This window comes from Phodopus roborovskii, unplaced genomic scaffold (genome assembly GCF_943737965.1).
Source record: "Phodopus roborovskii unplaced genomic scaffold, PHOROB, whole genome shotgun sequence".
NCBI lineage: Eukaryota > Metazoa > Chordata > Mammalia > Rodentia > Cricetidae > Phodopus > Phodopus roborovskii.
Window position 1 is genome coordinate 11466693 of NW_026126648.1, and position 18689 is coordinate 11485381.

Consider the following 18689-nt stretch of genomic DNA (forward strand, 5'->3'; position numbering starts at 1 on the left):
CCATAACCTCTTTCTTGTATTTTTCTTGATAAATTCAGAACTACTTGGTCCAAATTTCCAAGCTATGTTATTTGATAGGGCTAGAACTTTAGAACTTGGCCCCATAATTCAATTAAGGTTTCACCAGCTTCCTGTTTTTGATGGCTTCCTTTACTACTTAAGCTTTCCTTTACTTTCTTTTTACGAGGTGGAAGCTAAGCTGGGTGAGGTCTTGCCCTGAGTTCATCATTCCCCTTATACCATTTAGCATCAGGCTTTTCTTTAAACTGTTTACCTACTTGATTACTGGACTTAGCTCCATTATACTTCTTTGTGCTCCTTTTCTCAAACTGTACATTTTATATTTTTCTTTGTCCAGCTTTCTCCTTTTCATGATAAAGCTACATAAGAGGGATTACTAATAACCACATGTCAGAGTCAATACTAGGCTGTCCTGAAATCTACACTGCTAATGCTACTAATCCAATTAATCCATTAACCCAACTCTTCAAATTAGCTTCAGACATATTTTTAGGACAAGGGGAAAAAAGCAGCCACACTGTTTGCCAAAATATCACAAGAATGTTTGTAGGCCATTTACAATACTCTTCCCCTTTGAAACTTCTTGAGCTTGTTCCCCATAGTTCAGATTACCTTCAGCACACTATCTTTAGTCTTCTAATAGTGTGGCCCATTAAGTCACACCTAGAAGCACGTAATTGCCATTATTGCCCAAAGTTTATATTCCACCAACAAACATCATGGTCAGGCCTGTCACAGCACTACCCCACTCCCTGGTATTGTTTTATCTTGGGTGCTGTGGCTGTCTACTGCTATCTCAGCCAGCAGTTGGGACTCAGCAGTTACCGCCTGCTTCTCTGGCAACTGCTTGCCTACTTAGGACACAGCCCAACTAGAATTCTTTTTCCCATAGGCACTGGTTCTGCTGCTGCCACTAAAGGTAGCTTTAATTAAATCTCTATCATTCTATTTTAACTTGAGACTCAAAGGCTGGAGTGAAAATTTGCTAGCTCAGTGAGGTTAAGTATCACCTAGCTAACCTTCTCTCCTTGCTGGCATCTCCCAAAAAGCCTGTTCCTCTGCTCTGCAAAAACAGAAAAGACTTGGCCATTCAAAATCCCTTCCTACTACTACTAGTGCATCTCTTTATTTCTTCTAGATGCCCTCTGATGCTCTGATTACTTTTTGTCAACTAGTTGATAACCCAGCCTGCTGACCCAAGGTTAATTTTATTTAATTAACACAAATGCAATCTCAGGTTTCACAGTGTGATCAAGCCCCTAACACCCTGGTACCAACTTCTGTCTTTATTACTGTTCCATTACTGTAAAGAGACACAATAACCAAGGCAATTCTTATAAAAGAGAGCATTTAATTGGGGGTTTGCTTACAGTTTCAGAGGTTTATTCCATAATCATGATGGCACGCAGGACCGCAGCATACAGATAGACATGGTATTGGAGAAGTAGCAGAGAGTTCTATATTCTGATACAAAGCCAGCAGGAAGGAAGACAGAAAGAAGACACTTGACCTGGCATGGGCTTTGAAACCTCAAAACTCACCCCCAGTAACACAGTTCCTCCAACAAAGCAATAACTAATCCTTTCAAACATTTCTACTCCCTGGTGACTAGGCAAATATTGTGTTTCATCTTACACTCAGAATCTAGATTTTTAATAAGACAAAGTAAAATGGAGGATAATGTTCATAGGCGTAGGGAATGTATGGGCAAGATTAGGTAGTTTGGAGTGAAACTACAATGCTTCACTTACAGTTATGTCATGAGGAAACTCGTACAACTATTGTGTCATAATAAAGGAAAACAACTATGCATTACAAAAATTGCTTTCTAGGATGGGGAATGAGGAGGAACATATATGAAAACAATGTGAAACAAATTAGGAGGAACATGTAAACCAATTTAAAAAAAAGTTTTTCTTTTTGGAAGGGGAATAGCATGTCACAATGTGGAGGTCAGAAAACAACTTGTGGGAATCAGTTTTCTCCACATGTTGGTTCTGGGGATTAACTTCAGGTCATCAGTCTTAGCTTCAAGTTTCCTTACCCACTGAACTATCTTACTATTCCTATATACTTATTAATATCTGCATTTGCATTCTACCTTTTGTTTGTGTGTTCACACATATGTATATTAAGGGCCAAAGTTACTCAGTTCCTCTCCATCCTTACTAGGTGTGGTTTCTTATTGAACCTGTATTGCATGGGAAATAAGATTCCGGGACACAATATAGCCTAGGCTGATGGATGTTTATTCAGGGAGAATTCCCTTACACCAGAAACAGATGACTACCCCCGCTGGTTCTCGCTCCAAGGATGCCCCCAGATGCTCTCCATCTTCAGCCAGGAAGTAAAAGAGGGAATTGGTGTCAGGACCCCAGACCTAGCCTTCCACTGATCGTGTTCACACCTGTCCCCATGGCCCAATGGGTTTGGTCAGTGCAACAGGTGTGGGCAGGGTAGATATCTCACTACAACTCCCTTTTAGTCTAAAGAAAAGATTTAGGCTTGATACAAAACTATATAAAAAGACAGTAAATATCAAGTATGCTGTAGGAGTAGGAAAAGTAAGAACATACACACTTATGACCTATTTCCAGTCAGGTAAGAAGAGCAAATGGCAAGAACTACATATCCAGTCCTAGGGTAAAGGCATAACAGACATTACTGTAGAGTTGTCCTATTCTGGAAAGTTTAAGTCTTGTACCTAATATTTCTATCTAGGAAGAAAGAAAATAATTGTGACCGTCTAATCTTCAACCTCTGTAGGGAGATAGTTCTGTGGCACTGACCACGCCCATTGGGGTGGAGCCATGGGCGGAGTGACCTGTGGAAGGAGGTCAGAGGGGGCCAGGAAAGGCGCTCTCTTTCTGGCGTGACTCGGACAGGAGAGGATTGGGTTGAATTTCCTGGTGTTCATCTGTCTAGGTTGTAAGTTATTTCTCCCTGAATAAACATCTGTTCGGCCTATTTGTTTATCCTGATCCTTATTTACCGTGATAAACCTCATCAAAGACCTAAGAAGAAAGATAACAATACTAGGGTAGGAAGGGAGTGCAGGTGAGGAACTTCCAAAAGGTGCAGCAAAGACAGAAACAGCAGGCTACCTGCACAGTCACAAGTCTCACAGCAACATCGGGACAACCAGCTCTGGCTAAGGTTTAGAATATCTGACTGACCAACACAGAAGCAGGGAGGTGGAAAGGCTCTCTTACCCTGACTTAGCAATGTTTAGCAGTCTTCTATGTTTGTCTCTTGCAAGCACAGTAGGACAGCATGTCCAAAATCAACATTAGGGAAAGATGACATTGTTTTCTTAAGATTACTTTTGTTGAAATGGGATGACGATGACTCCATGGGGTCCTGTAGGAAGAAAATTAAGAGTGGGCCTCAAGTCAGATTGGACATTGGTTGGTCATTCCTTCAAGCTTTGTACCACCATTAGCCTCTGTATTTTGTAGGCTGGACAGGTGGTAGACCAAAGGTTTTGTGGCTCGGTTGTTGTTTATATTTCTCTTTTGGTAGCCTGTACAGTTCCTCCCCGTACCAAAGACACTAGAATATAGGGGTAAAGGTTTTATGTAGGGACCAGCTTGAGCTTTTCATACTCAGTGAGTTGGGTGGGTGTTGTCTTCATCAATGGGGCCTTGCTGTCAGTTTGTGGAGAAAAACTATTCTCTCAGCCACAACCTGGATTGTTTGGAGATTTACATGAGACTCCTTTTGCCAACAGCTCAATTATATGTAACCTAATCCTAGTACTGGAAGCCCCTTTTGGTGACAAGAGATGGCCAGTTGGGACTTGGTCTCTCTCATTATTTGGAGACTTCATTAGGATTGCCTTCATACATTTTAGGAAGTTTCTTGTGCACTGGGTTTCTATACCATCCCTCAAATTCTCCTCAACTGTAGCTCGTTCTCCCCAAATTCCCTTTCTCAACCTGTCTCCCCTCCTGTCCCTATTCTCCTATTTCATTTCCCCATCCCCAGAGTAATAATATGTCTCAGGGGAGACCTTGGTGGATGGTGGGATAAACACACACATACCAGGCAGACAGAGATTGCTTGGAAAGCTTTATTTGGGGAAGGGAAGGGAGAAAGAAAGAGAGAGACAGACACACACAGAGACAAAGATACAGAAAGAGAGGCAGACAGCTGCCTCCTCAGAGAAATGATAGAAATGGACTGTTTGTCTCTTAAAAGGATTTTCACACCTGCATACAGAGCCAGGGTACCTCTTGCCATGTGCAGAGGTGGCACACTTTGCCAGGTCCCCAAAGCAAGGGTAGGGGGTGGGGCTCTGTCTGGATTACAACACCCAGTCCATCCATAAAGTCTATTCTGTTCCTCTCTACCAGAGAGATCTATGTTGTGTCCCCTCCCCCCCCATCCCAGTCTCTTCCTCATTACCTAACCTCTTTAGATTGTAGCTTGATTATCATTTATTTAATGGTTAATATCTACATGTAAACAAATACATACTATATTTATCTTTCTGGGCCTAGGTTACCTTATTCAGGGTGATTTTTTTTTTTTTTTTTTCTAGTCTATCCTTTTACTTACAAATTTCATGATGTCTTTTTTTTTTTTTTTTTTTTTTTTTTATTATTAGCTAGGCTACTTGATCAGCAAAGCTCAACCAAGGATCCTTCAGTTCCATCTGCCCAGTGCTAAGATCATAGACATGTGCCACCACACCCAGCTTTTATGTGAATGCTAAGGATCCAGACTCGGGTCTGCATGTTTGTGCAGCAAGCACTTTCCCAAGTGGCCCTTGTCTTTATTCCTGTGTTCAACTTTAAATGGAATAAGCATTACATCACAGATTTTGAGTGTAGGTTAACAACAAAACCTAAATACAGGCAATAAATAATTTTATATTAATAGAAGAAAAAGAAAATAGGATATACGGTCAGTTCAAAAGTGTGTAAGAATGGAAGAAATAGAGTTAGAACTTGACATAAAAAATAAAAATAGATTAGGTCCCGAGTTTAAATTTAAAACATTGGTAACATAAATGTAATTGACTTAAGTCAGAAAACGTGGTACAGTGTGACATATAGGTAAGTTATAAAAAAATAACTGAAAAGGGACAGTTATGGAAAAAGTGATAAAAATGTATTATAATCATGTAGTGGTAATTACTTGATATGTTCTGATCCCAAAACTGCCGGAACAAAAATAGGGTTTCTATTTGCCAGAACTATACATGATGCTCTATGTGATGACAAAACTACATATATTATTATATGATGACAAACTCTTGAAATGTATAGCACAAAATGTCTCAGTTGTCAAAAGAAACAGAAATCTACAACCTAATGGAAGATTTTACACACTTTTCTCTACAATTTATAACAATAAACCATCTGTTGCAAAAAAGAATCTTCTTTGGTGAGGGGTAAGAGATGCCATGGTTATTTGTGGGTATAAAGACAAGTTATTAAGAATACAGTGAGAAATTATATTGGCCTAGGAAACTATCAGTAGAAAGTTCTCCCATCAATGGGAAATTGGCAAGATTTACAGTACCAGACATGAATCACTTACTGCTAAATTGGCTTAAGTCTAGTTATATAGCTAGCTGTTGGTTGCCCCAAGATGTGCCACTATTGACCAGTGTGGAGTATTTTGATTTGTAAGCCTTACATCTGTGTAGAGCTACTACTGACTGTTCTCTCCCTTGGCAGTTTGCATGGCAACTTCTGATGCTGTAAGAGTTGATCATTGGGGAGAAGGCATTCAGATCAGTTCCAGCTTAATTCCTAGAAAATCCTTCAAAGTATGTGGTGTCTTGAGCGTTAGTGCTTTACCTTGAAGTTCTGGGAGGCAGCTACATGCCTTGGGAGTCTACTGGACTCCCCTGATCAGCAATTCCAAAGGAGGGTTCCCCTGCCTGAAACCACCGTTTTTGCTAGTCTGTGGTTCTTGTGGGAGCATTATTACTACAAATGGCATAACTTTATTTAACTTATTTATATATTTATACACATACATATATATATATATATATATATATATATATATATATATATATATGTAGGTAAACATAAAATAATGTTTCCTTGTGTCTTTTTCACTCACCTTTGGATGCTCACCTCTCCTTGTCACCTTTGGTATTTTTATTTTTTGTCCCTTCTTCTATGTCCAGCAGTGTTTCCTTTCCACTGCCTTACCCAGATAAAATCCCTTCTCCCCATTTTCCCCTTCCCCCTTTGTAGCTGTTCCTACTATGTCCATCTTTGTGGCTCTTTCCACCCCCAGCCCTTTGCACCTGATCCCATTTTACTTTCCTGGTGTCAACAATATTGTTTCTCCAGACTATATATTCACATCTAAATATTTAAGCTAGGATCCAAAAATTAGAGAGAAGATGCAACATTTGTCTTTCTGGTTCCGAGTCACCTCATTGGTGTGCTCTAGCTCCATCATTGAGTTATCTGTAAAATTCATGATTGAATTTTTCTTTACAGTTGACAAGTATTCCATGGTGTATCTATACCATAGGCTCATTATCCTTTTGTTACTGTAGGACATTTAGGCTGTTTCCATTCCTTTGGTATTGTGAATAGAGCAGCAATGAACATAGCTAAGTAAGTATATGTGGAGTATGATGTCAAGTCCTTTGGGCATATGCCACAGAATATTGTAGCTGCTTTGAGAATTCTCCACGCTGATTTCCTCAGTGGTTACATAATTTTGCAATCCCACCAACAGTGAATGACTGTTACCCTTTCTCCCCATTCTCATTAGTATCTTGTCTCAGGTATTAGATTATGCTTGACAGTGCTTTAGTTTGGGTTACTATATGCAGTTGAGTATTCTAATTACTTTAGAATCTTAATTTCATAGTCAATATATAATCAGTATACTAGCTAGTTCACTTTGGTAAATTATTTGCGGATTAACATTGAATTTACAGTTTTTGATCATTAAAAAGTACAGCTTTTCCAGGAGCTAATACACTTTTCTCTGTTTGGAAACACAGGTTTTGAGAGTATTTTAGAAGGGCTTTATGGACCACGGCTACGAAGAGACCTCAGTTTATTTGAAGGTAACTAACTTTTTTTTTTTTTTTAATTTTAAAGTTACAACCTCTTACTCTGTTTAACAAAGTTGTCCTAGCAAAACTATATATTAAACATAAATTTATAATCACTTTTATGCGACAATTTTTAAACTAATATAGATATGTTGTTATATTTCATTACATGATATTTATTATAATTTTTTTGAAAGACACAGTAGCTTCAAATAAACAATGAAGTTTGTCTTCAGCTCAGTAAGATAATTCATTTTTATATATCTCTTATTTTATAAATTGCATATCCTGACCTATTCTTAAATTAGATTTAAATTAAATGATTACAAAAATGTCAAATCAAACTAATCAAATTAAGAAACTTAGTTAAATTTAATTATATAAATGTTCTTTGAAATAAATGTCTGTTAAAAAGTTTTTACTACAATTTTTATTTTAACTTTTTAAAGGTTGTCATACAAGTTTACATTGTATGTTCAGTACATTCCCTACTCCTATTTCACCTACCTTCCCTCTCATCTCTCTCCTTACTCCTATCAGTCCCCTTTGTTCCCCGAGACACAGTTTTACTTCATACATTATTTTTTCTATATAAATTTTAGGAACCACAAATGAGAGAAAACATATAATTTTGTGTTTCTGAAACTGGCTGAATTTACTAAAGATGATTAACTCTGATACCCCTCTCTCTTTTTTTTTTTTTTTTTTCTGCAAATGACCTAATTTTGTTCTTTATGGCTGAAAATAATCCTAATGTGTATACATACAACATTTTATTTCTTATTGGACACTAGGTTAGTTCTATGACTCAAGCTGTTGTGGATAGTGCTGCAGTAACTAACTATCGGTGTAAAAGTATCTCTATGATATGTTGACTTTTTTTGGTTTCATTTTTTGGTTTTGGTAAATATTTTTTTCTGAGAATGATCTAACTGAGTCATAAGGAAGAGTGAATTTTATTTTGAGAAACAGCCATATTGACTTCTATAATATTTGGATTTTTTGCATTCCCACCAGCAGTGTTTTATCAACATCCTCACCATTACTGGTTTTTACTTGTTTGTTTGTGTCTCTATTGCTAAGATGAAACACCATAACCAAAAAGCAAGTTGAGGAGGAAAGGTTTTATTTAGCTTATGCTTAAGCATTGTTGTTCGTCAGTGAAGGAAGTTAGGACAGGAACCCAAGCAGAGCAGAATCCCAGAGGCAGGAGCTGATGCAGAGGCCATGAAAATGTGCTGCTTACTGGCTCACTCCCCATGCTCAGCCTGCTTTCTTATAGAACCCAGGACCACCAGTCTATGGATGGTACCACCCACCATGGGTTGGGCCCTCTCCCACTGATTACTAATTGAGAAAATGCCTTAAAACATGGAGGCATTTCCTCATCCGAGGTTCCTGCCTGGCTCTCTGATGACTCTAGCTTGTATCAAGTTGACACAGACTGAGCTAGTACAGTTTGTTGTTGTTTGAGATTTATTTTCATTAATTTTAATTATGTATAGGTGTATGTGCCTCCATGTGAGGGTGTCTACGTGTAAGTACAGTACCCTCGAAGGCCAGAGGCATCGAGGAACTGGAATTCCAGATGGTTGTGAGCCTCCTGACATGAATGATAGGAGCCAAACGCAGGTCCTCTTGAAGAGCAGCAAGTGTTCTTGATTGTGAAGACATCTTTCCAGCCTCTTACTTGTTAATGACTGACATTTTGATGAGTAAGATGGGATCTCACTGTAGTTTTGACTTACATTTCTGGTGACTAGTCAGGTTGAGCATTTAGAAAACTTTTTTTTCCTATTTGTATTTCATCTTTTGAGAACTGTTTATTTAATCAGCCCTTTTATTAACTAGCCAGCTTGACTTATTATTGGTTAGTTTCTTTTGGGGGGGATGGGATTGTTTCTGTTTTTTGCTTTTTGTTTGTTTTTTGAGACAGGTTTTGGAGCCTGTCCTAAAACTCACTCTGCCTGCCTCCTGAGTGCTGGGATTAAAGGCATGCACTACCACTTCCCAACATTGGTTAGTGTTTTTGAGTTATTTGTATGTTCTAAATATTATCTGTAGATAGTGTAGATAATGTAGATGGCCTGCAATTGCCTTCTTCCATTCTTTGGGCTCTCTTTTTACCCAGCTGTTTCTTTTCACTTGATGAAGTCCCATTTATCATTCCTGAGTATCTAGAGTCCTGTTTCACTACTTTGGTCAGGCTTATTCCAAGATTGTAAATGGACTGTCCTTCCTGGTTTCTTAGCATGTTCTTTATTAGCATGTATGAAGGCTATTGGTTTTTATATGCTTCCACTTTGTTTAAAGGTGTTTATGATGTATAAGGGTTTTCTGGTGGAGTCTTTAGGGTTCCTATAGAGAGTCACACATCTGCCAATAAGGATATTTTAACTTCGTCCTTTCCTGTTTGTGTCTTTTATTTCCTTCGCTTAATGTTCCAAGACTTCAGGCAACATTTTGAACAAAAGTGAAAAAACTGGAAATTTGAAACAAGCTTGTTTTACATGTCAATCCCAGTTCCTTCTCCCTCCTGTCCTTACCCACTACCTCACCAAACCCCAGTCCCATCCCCTTTCTGCTCCCTAGGGAGACTGATACCTTCCATGGGAAGGTATCAAAATCTGTCACATCATTTGGAGCAGGCCCTAGGCTCTCTCCCATTTATTTAGGTTTAGAGGGCATTTCTACATCCCTATATGTGGGATGGGCTCCCATAGTCCATTCCTATACTAGGAATAAATACTGATCCACTACCAGAGGCCCCATAGACTACCCAGTCCTCCTAACTAACACCCACAATTAGGGAATCTGGGTTGGTCCTATGCTGATTTCCCAGCTATCAGTCTGGGGTCCATGAGCTTCCACTTGTTCAGGTCAGCTGTTTCTGTTGGTTTCTCCAGCCTGGTCTTGTCCCCTTTGCTTATCACTCCTCCATGTCAGCAACTAGATTCCAAGAGTTCAGCTCAGTGTTTAGTTGTGGGTGTCTGCTTCTGCTTCCATCAGCTACTAGATGAAGGCTCTAGGATGGCATTTAAGGTAGTCATTAACCCCATTATCAGGGAAGGGCATTTAAGGTAGCCTCTCCAATATTGGTTAGATTGTTGGTTGGGGTCATCCTTGTAGCTCTCTGGACATTTCCCTAGTGCCAGATTTTTCTTAAAACCTATAATGGCTCCCTCTATTAAGGTATCTCTTTTCTTGCTCTCCTTTTCTTTCCCTGACTCAGTCTTCCTCTTATGGGCCTGCATCTCCCTTTCTCTTCCTCCTAACTCCCTCCCCCTCTCCCCCCCCCTCCCCGCCATGCTCCCAATTTGCTTGGAAATGTGTCCCTTTCCCCTTTTCTGGGGGACCATTTATGTCTCTCTTAGGATCCACCTTGTTTCCTAGCTTTCCTGGCAGTGTAGATTGTAGGCTGGTAATCCTTTGCTCTATGTCTAAAATCCATATATGAGTGAGTACACATAACATTTTTGTCTTTTTGATTTTCCATATAAAGTTGAGTATTGTCCTTTCAAGGTCAGAAGAATTGTTCAGGGATATTGATGGGGATTACATTGAATCTGTAGATTGCTTTTAGCAAGATTGCCATTTTTACTGTGTTGATCCTAGCTATCCATGAGCATGGGAGATTTTTCCATTTTCTGGTATCTTCTTTAATTTCTTTCTTGAGAAACTCAAAGTTCTTGCTATATAGCTCTTTCACTTGTTTGGTTAACATTACTCCAAGATATTTTATGTTGTTTGTGGCTATTGTAAAAGGTGATGTTTCTTTGTTTTCTTTCTCAGCTCCTTTATTGTCTGTATATAGTAGGGCTACTGATTTTTTTGAGTTGATCTTATACCCTGCCTCTTTGCTGAAGGTGTTTGTCTGCAGTAGGAGTTCCCTGGTAGCGTTTTTCTGGGTCACTTATGTAAACTGACGACCTGCTGTTGGCATTCCTTTCACTGCCAGCCAGGAGCTCCCAAACTAAGACACACCTGCCAGGGTGGACTCTGTTTGTTTGTTGTTTTTGTCTCAACAGGTTTTCTCTGTGTAGCTTTGGAGCCTATCCTGGTACTCAACTCTATAGCTCAGGCTGGCCTGGAACTCACAAATATCAGCCTGCCTCTGCCTCCCAACAGGATGGACTTTTCAAAACCTTTCTCTCCTATTTTATGAAGTTCCTTGCTTTACTGTGCTACTGAAGCTAGAGATTCTGGAGTGTCACTATCCTTTCGACTAACCATTGTCCAACTTTCCTCACTTTGTCCTGGAGAATCTGTTAGACCATGCTTGCATGTCAACTCAAAGAGTCATAGATTTTAAGTGATCAATTCAAGGAGCCAATTAAGTGAGTTTTGTTGGGTGTATTTCTGTTTTTATTTACTTTTCATTTTATTTTTTATATGAATTTGTTTTGCTTGGTGAAAGACTTGTAACTATTAGGAAGGAACACAGGGAATGAATTTATGCACTGGATTTACTGTCTCCTTGTTTGGGCATTTCTTCTGATGTAGATTAAGAGCTTCTCTGAGACAAGGTTTAGATAAACATTCTAAAAAAAATAGAAGTCAAGAAACAGGTTGTTGGGTTTTTTGTTTGTTTTGTTTTGTTTTTTTTTTTCCTATTGAGTTTGGGAAAGTTACTTGTATCTGTGATGATAACATTTAAAAACTAAATTTATGAAGATTCCCTCATGGAAGGCCTCACCCTTCCTGGGGAACAGAAAGGGGATGGGACGGGGAGGGAACAGGGAGGGAGAGGGACATGTAAAACAAGCTTATTTCAAATTTAAAGAAAATAACTAACATACGTTCTTAAAACTGTAGAGTATTGCAAATTATCAAGGTAGTATTGGCAATAATTATTTTGGTGATGACTAAAAATAGGAAAAAGTTTCAGTTTAACAAGAATATACTTTTTTCTTTTTATTTAAAATAGAGCACCCCTCCAACATAATATCTCCATACAATTTTCCCTCCCTCTACTCCCAGCTCCCTTTTCCCCTCCCATCCAGATGCACTCCATTTCTGTCTCTGATTAGAAAACAAACAGGCTTCTCAGAGATAATAATAAAATGTAATAAGATGTCATATAAAACAAAAACACACTGAATTGGACAAAACAAACAAAATGAAAAGAACCCAAGAGAAGGCACAAGAATCAGAGACTCAGTTGTTTCCGTACTCAAGAATTCCTTAAAAACAATAAACTGGAAGCTGTAATATGTACACAAGGACCTGGTCAGACCCATGCAGACTCTGTGAATGCTGCTGCTGCTGCAGTCTCTGTGAGTTCATATGACTTCATATGCTAATTTAGAGGGTCTTGGTTTTGTTTTGTTTTGTTTTGTTTTTTGTGGCCTCTATCTCCTATGGCACTTATGCCCTTTCTGTTTTCTCTTCTGCAGGGTTCCCTGAACCCTGATAAGAGCATTTGATGGATACATTTCATTTAGGGCTAAGTGTTCCAATGTCTCTAACTTTCTACATAATATCTGGGTGTGGAGCTCTGTATTTGTTACCATGTGCTGTAGGAAAAAGCTTAATGGCAGTGGCTGAGCAAGGCCCTGAACTGTGAATATAGCAGAACGTCAATAGAAGTCATTTTATAGCTACATTTTTATTTATTTATTTAGGAAAATAGTGCTTAGTTTTCCCCATAGGTCCCTGGGCTATTTTGTCTCAGGTTCTTGGTCTCCCAAGGAGTGTTGGGTCTAGGTTCCATCTCATGGACTGGCCTGTAAGTCAAATCAGATATTGGCTGGCTACTCCCAAAAGCCTTGTGCCACCATTGCACTAGCATATATTGTAGATGAAAGTATTCGTGACTGGGTCGGTACACAGTACTTTCCTGTACCAAAGATCTTAGCATGTATGGGTGCAGGCTCTATGTAGGCACCAGCTACACTTCTCCATGTCCAGTGTGTTGTATAGGTCTTGCCTTCAGCAATGGGACCTTGCTGTCAGTTTATGGAAATCAGCCTGTAGTCTTAACAGTAGCCTAGGTTGCTTGGAGATTCCCATGGGACCACTTTGACCAACAACTCAATTAGATGTAACACAATCACAGGTCTTAAAGCTTCATTTGAGGACAAGAGGTGACCAGTTGGAGCTCTGTCTCCCTCATTATTTGGTGATTTAATTTAGTTGGCCTTCATATATGTACATTAATAAGCTTCTCTGTGTTAGGTTTCCATGCTACTTCTCAGATGGCCCTTAATTTTACCTTTCTTTCCCCATTTTACCTGCTTTGTCCCCACCCCTACTGGATCCTCCCATTCTAGCTCCTCCCCATCCTTCCATAAATATCTTTTCACTTCCCTTTCCTAATCAAATCTCCCCCCCCCCATTTATTTACCCTATGTTTCTACAGGTTATTATTGACTTAACAGCTAATGTCCACATAAGTGAATACATACCATATTTTTTCTTTAGGTCTGGGATAGGGATACCTCACTTGGAATAGCCATTTTTCTATTTCCACCCATTTAGCTGCAAATGTTCGTGATTTCATTTTTTTTTTTTTTTTTTTTTTTTTTTTTTCTTTCAATTCTTAGATTGAGGAACATCTAGGTTATTTCCAATTTCTGGCTGTTATGAACAAAACATTAGTGAACATGGTTGAGCAAGTGTCTCTTTAGTAGGATGAAGCATCTTTTGGGTATAATGCTGGATCTTGAAGTAAATCAATTTCCATCTTCCTGAGGAAGCACCACATTGATTTCCATAGTGGTTGTATAGGTTTGCACTCCCACCAGGAATGGAGGAGAGTTGTCCTTGCTCCACATCCTTGCCAACATGAGCCATCACGTGTTTTACTGATTTTAGCTATTCTGATAGATGTAAGAAGTAATAGTTTTGATTAGTATTTCCCTGATGGCTAAGGATGCTAAATTTTTCTCAGCCATTTGAGCTTCCTCTATCTAAAATTCTTTATTAAAAACCAGACCCAGAAAGATAAACATGGTATGTACTCACTTGTAAGTGAATATTGGACATAAAGTAAAGGATAAAACAGCCTACAGTCTACAACCCCAGAGAAGCTTGGTAACAAGGAGGTCCCTAAGAGACATACATGGATCCCCTGGGATCAGGACAAGATCTCCTGAGTAAATCAGGAGCATGGGTGGGACTTGAGTTTTGTGCAGGGTGATAAGTAGGGATCTATTTTGGGGTTTTCTACATATAGCCTACTTTGACCAGCACAGTTTGTTGAAGATGCGGTCGTTTTTCCCAGTGTGTGTTTCTGGTTTCCTCTGGTATTCATATGCATGTGGGTGTATGTCTGGGTCTTCAGTTTAACTCAATTGATCAGTGTGTCTGTTTGCCAACAGCATGCTGCTTTATTACTATAGTTCTATAATATAGCTTGAAATCAATGATAGTGGTACCTCTTGCTGTTTTTTGTTTGTTTGTTTGGTTGGTTGGTTGGTTGGTTGGTTGGTTTGGTTTTTTTTTTTTTTTTTTTTTAATTCAGTATTTTTTTAGTTGCCCTGGGGTTTTTGTTTGTTTGCTTGGTATGTGTGCCTTTGTGTGCATGTGTGTGCTTCCATATAAAGCTGAACTTGTCCTTTCAAGATTTGTGAAGACTTGCGTAGTGATTACATTAAATCTGTAGATTGCTTCTGGTAAGATGGCCATTTTTTTACTGTGTTAATCCTACCAATCCATGAGCATAGGAGAACTTTCCATCTCTTGATATCGTTAATTTTTTTCTTTAGTGCCCTGAAGCTTTTATCATACAAGTTTTTTACTTGCTTGGTTAGATTTATTCTGAGGTATTTTTTGAGGCTATTGTAAAATGTGTTGCTTCCCTGATTTCTTTCTCAGTTCATTAGTCTTTTGTATATGAAGGTTACTGATCTGATTTTTGTGAGTTAATTTTGTACCTAGCAACTTTGCTGAAAGTGTGTCTTGTGTCTCAGCTGTAGGAATTCCCTTGTGGAATTTTTAGGGTCACTTATGTATATAGTATTGCATCATCTGTAAATAAATATATTTTGATATTTTTCTAGTTTCTATCTTCTTGATCTCCTTCAGTTACCTTATTGCTCTAGATATGACTTGAAGTACTATTTTGAATAGATGTGGAGAGTGGACAGCCTTGCCTTGTTCCTGATTTTAGTGGAATTACTTTGAGTTCCTCTTCATCCTTGATCTCTCTGAGACTTTTATCATGAAAGGGTGTTGAATTTTGTCAAAGGCCTTTTCTGCATCTACTGAACTGATCATGTGGTTTTTGTCTTTCAGTTTGTTTATATGATGAATTACATTTATTGATTTATGTTTGAACTATCCCTGCATCTCTAGGATGAAGCCTACTTGATCATAGTGGATGGTCCTTTTGATTTGTGCTTGAATTCAGTTTGCAGATATTTTTATTGAGTTTTTTTTTTTTTTTTTTTTTTTTTTGTATCTTGTTCATAAGGGAAATTGGTCTATAATTGCCTTTTTTTGTTGGTACTGTATGTGGTGTGGGTATCAAGGTAACTCTGGCTTCAAAAAGAATTGGACAATGTTCCTTCTGTTTGTATTTTGTAGAATAATTTAAGTAGTATTGACATTAACTCTTCTATGAAAGTTTTGTAGAAGTCTGCACTTAAGCCATCTGGGCTCGTTTTTGTTGACATAATTTTTAATGACTCTTTCTATTATACTTGGGTTATAGGTATGTTTAAATTGCTTATCTAATCTTGATTTGTTAAGTGGTATGTATTGGGAAAATTATCCATTTCTTTTAAATTTTTCAATTTTGTGGAGATCAGGGTTTTTAAGCATGTCCTTATGATTCCCTGGATTTCCTCTGTATCTGTTGTATCCATATTCATTTCTAATTTTGTTAATTTGGATCTTCTGCTGCATTTTAGTTAATTTGTATAAGGGTTTATTGGTCTTACTGATTTTTCTCAAAGAACCAACTTTTTGTTTCATAGATTCTTTGTATGTTTCTATTGTTTCTGTTTTTATTGATTTGAGCCCTCAGTTTGATTATTTCTTGCCATCCACTTCTTTTGGGTTTGATTACTTGTTTTTGTTCTAGAACTTTGAAGTGTGCTTTTAAATTACTAGTATGAGAGTTCTTCAATTTTTTTTTTTTTAACGTGGGCACAAAGTACTATGAACTTGCCTCTTAGAAAGCCTTCATGTGTCCCCTAAGTTTGGGTATGTTTTGTATTGTAGAAAGTCTTTAATTTCTGTCTTCACTCAATTTTGAGAATTGTTCAGTTGCCCTGAGTTTGTAAGCTCTCTGTTATTGATATCCATCTTTAATTTGTGGTTGTTGTTTCAATATTATTGTATCTTTTGAGACTTGCTTTGTGTCCAAGAATGTGGTCAGTTTTGGAGAGAGAGTTCCATGAACTGCTGGGAAGCTGTTTTGTATTTGAGGAAAATGTTCTTTAAATATCTGTTCCATTTGATTTATGATGTTAGTTGGCACCAAAGTGTCTCTGTTTAGTTTTTTTCCTTAATTTTTTAAAATGTATTTTTTCATATTTTATATACCAACTGCAGTTTCCTCTCCATTCCTCTCAGCTCCCCAAACCTTCCCTCTCCCCCAGATATCCTCCTCCTCTATTTCCTTCAGAAAAGAGCAGGCCTCTAAGGGATAACAACCTAACAAGTTACAATAAGAATAGGCACAAATCCTCATATCAAGGCTGGATGATACAACCCAGTAGGAGGAAAATGGTCCCAAGAGCAGGAAAAAAAAAAAAAAAATCAAACCACACACACACACACACACACACACGCGCACACACACACACTGTTAGGACTCCAAAAACATCAAGCTATTCAACCATAGGGTATTTGCAGTGGACTTAATGCAGACCAGTTCAGGCTCTGTGATTGTTACTTCAGTCTCTTTGAGCCCCTATGAGCCCTACCTAGGTGCTTTGATCCTGATTTCAAATCCATTCTGTGTTTCTTTGTCTTTATTGGGGAATTGAGACCATTGATTTGCTTAAATTTGGTTTTAATAAGGAATAATTTCTTGGTCTATTGTGAGCAAAAGTTTTGCTGGGTATAATATTCTGTGCTGGCATCTGTGATCTCTTAGAGTGTGTAGCATATCTGACCAAGTCCTTCTGGCTTTTATCTCTGATAAGTCAGTGTAATTTACCTTCATCTGTTACTTGGTGCTTTTTCCTCCCAGCTTTCAATCTTTCTTCCTTCTTTCATTTATTGTTATATTTGTTATGTGCCAAAAGGACTTTCTTTTTCTTTTCCTTTTTGGTTTTTTGAGACAGGGTCTCTTTGTGTAACTTTGGAGCCTATCCTGGTACTTGCTCTGTAGACCAGGCTGGCCTCGAACTTACAGAGATCCACCTGCCTCTATCTCCTGAGTCCTGGGATTAAAGGTGTGCACCACCACCACCTGGCTAAGGACATTCATTTCTAATGCAGTCTATTTGGTGTTCTTGTACCTTGATAAACATCTCCTTGTTTAGGTTAGAGAAATTTTCTTCTGTGATTTTGTTAAAAAAAACATTTTCTGTGCCTTTGACCTGGATTTCTTCTTTCTCTATTCCTATTCTTAAATTTTTTAGTGTCCCAGATTTCGTGGATGTTTTATACCAGGGCCTTTTTAGATTTAACATTTTCTTTGAGGTACCCATTTCTTCTATTGTGTTTTCAGTGCCTGAGATTCTTTCTTCCATTTTTTATATTCTATTGACAAGGCTTCCTTCTGAGGTTTCTGTTCAAGTTCCTAAAGTTACCTCAGTTTGGGTTTTATTTATAATTCAATTTTCACTTTCAATTCTTGAGCTGTTTTATTCATTTCTTTCCATTCTTTGTGTTTTCATAGATTTCTGTAAGGGACTTATTCATTTCCTCTTTAATGACTTTTATCACATTCGTAAATGATATTTTAAGGTAAATGATATTTTAAGGCTACAGTTATATTTCCATACTTAGGGCCTGCTGTGGTAGGGTTCCTAGGCTCTACTGGAGACAGTGTTCTGGCTATTAATTGGGTTTTTAAGTTTGCATCTAAGCATCTGGGTTTGGGAAGATTGCAATTCTGTATGCTGATATCTGGTGCTATCTTTATTTAGTGACTGTTTTGGTCCTTGGTTTCTATTGTTCTCTCTGGTTCTTAGAAGAATATGAAGACTGTGTTGCCTGTTAGGAATTTCTTCTGGGATCCTGGTATGTGTGAACACAACAGGTTCCAGGTAAAAAGTGTTTTTAGGTATTAGAATTTGACACTTAGGAATAGGCATGGGCTTGGGGAAGCAAGGCTGATGGGGTCCACCACAGAAAGCAGAGTGTTCTAAGACTATCTGCTTTGTGTCTGGGAATGCAATCAGAGTGAAAAGGTCTGTTAAGAGAGCTGCAGATGATTGGGCTCTGAGGAATGGAGCTAGAGGTGAAGATCTGCGGTTAGCCTACTTGGTTTCTGACCAAATTGGCCTCTGGGTTCCAAGTGAATGCCTTTCTGAGTTGTGTCTGGGATAAATCAATGAGTCAGGTAATGGAACTTGGAAGTGAAGATCTGTGTGATCCACTAGGGAAGGTGACAGAGAGGAAGAGGGGCTGTAGCAGGCAGTGTGCTACATAGCTGGGGATAAGCCTGGGGGATTGGATTTGGGGAAGTAGAGAGGTGAACACCTGCAATCTCTTAAAAATAACAAGA

General features: G+C 38.3%; 1 protein-coding gene across 2 annotated transcripts in view; it reads left to right on the forward strand.

The window, feature by feature from the left end:
• The window catches only part of Lcorl (ligand dependent nuclear receptor corepressor like), a 113592-nt gene that overhangs the window by 32539 nt on the left and 62364 nt on the right, over positions 1-18689 (forward strand). For both annotated transcript variants that reach the window (XM_051174070.1, XM_051174071.1), the window contains exon 2: positions 7007-7072. In XM_051174070.1, the coding sequence (XP_051030027.1) occupies positions 7007-7072 (66 nt within the window). The remainder of the gene's footprint in view (positions 1-7006; positions 7073-18689) is intronic.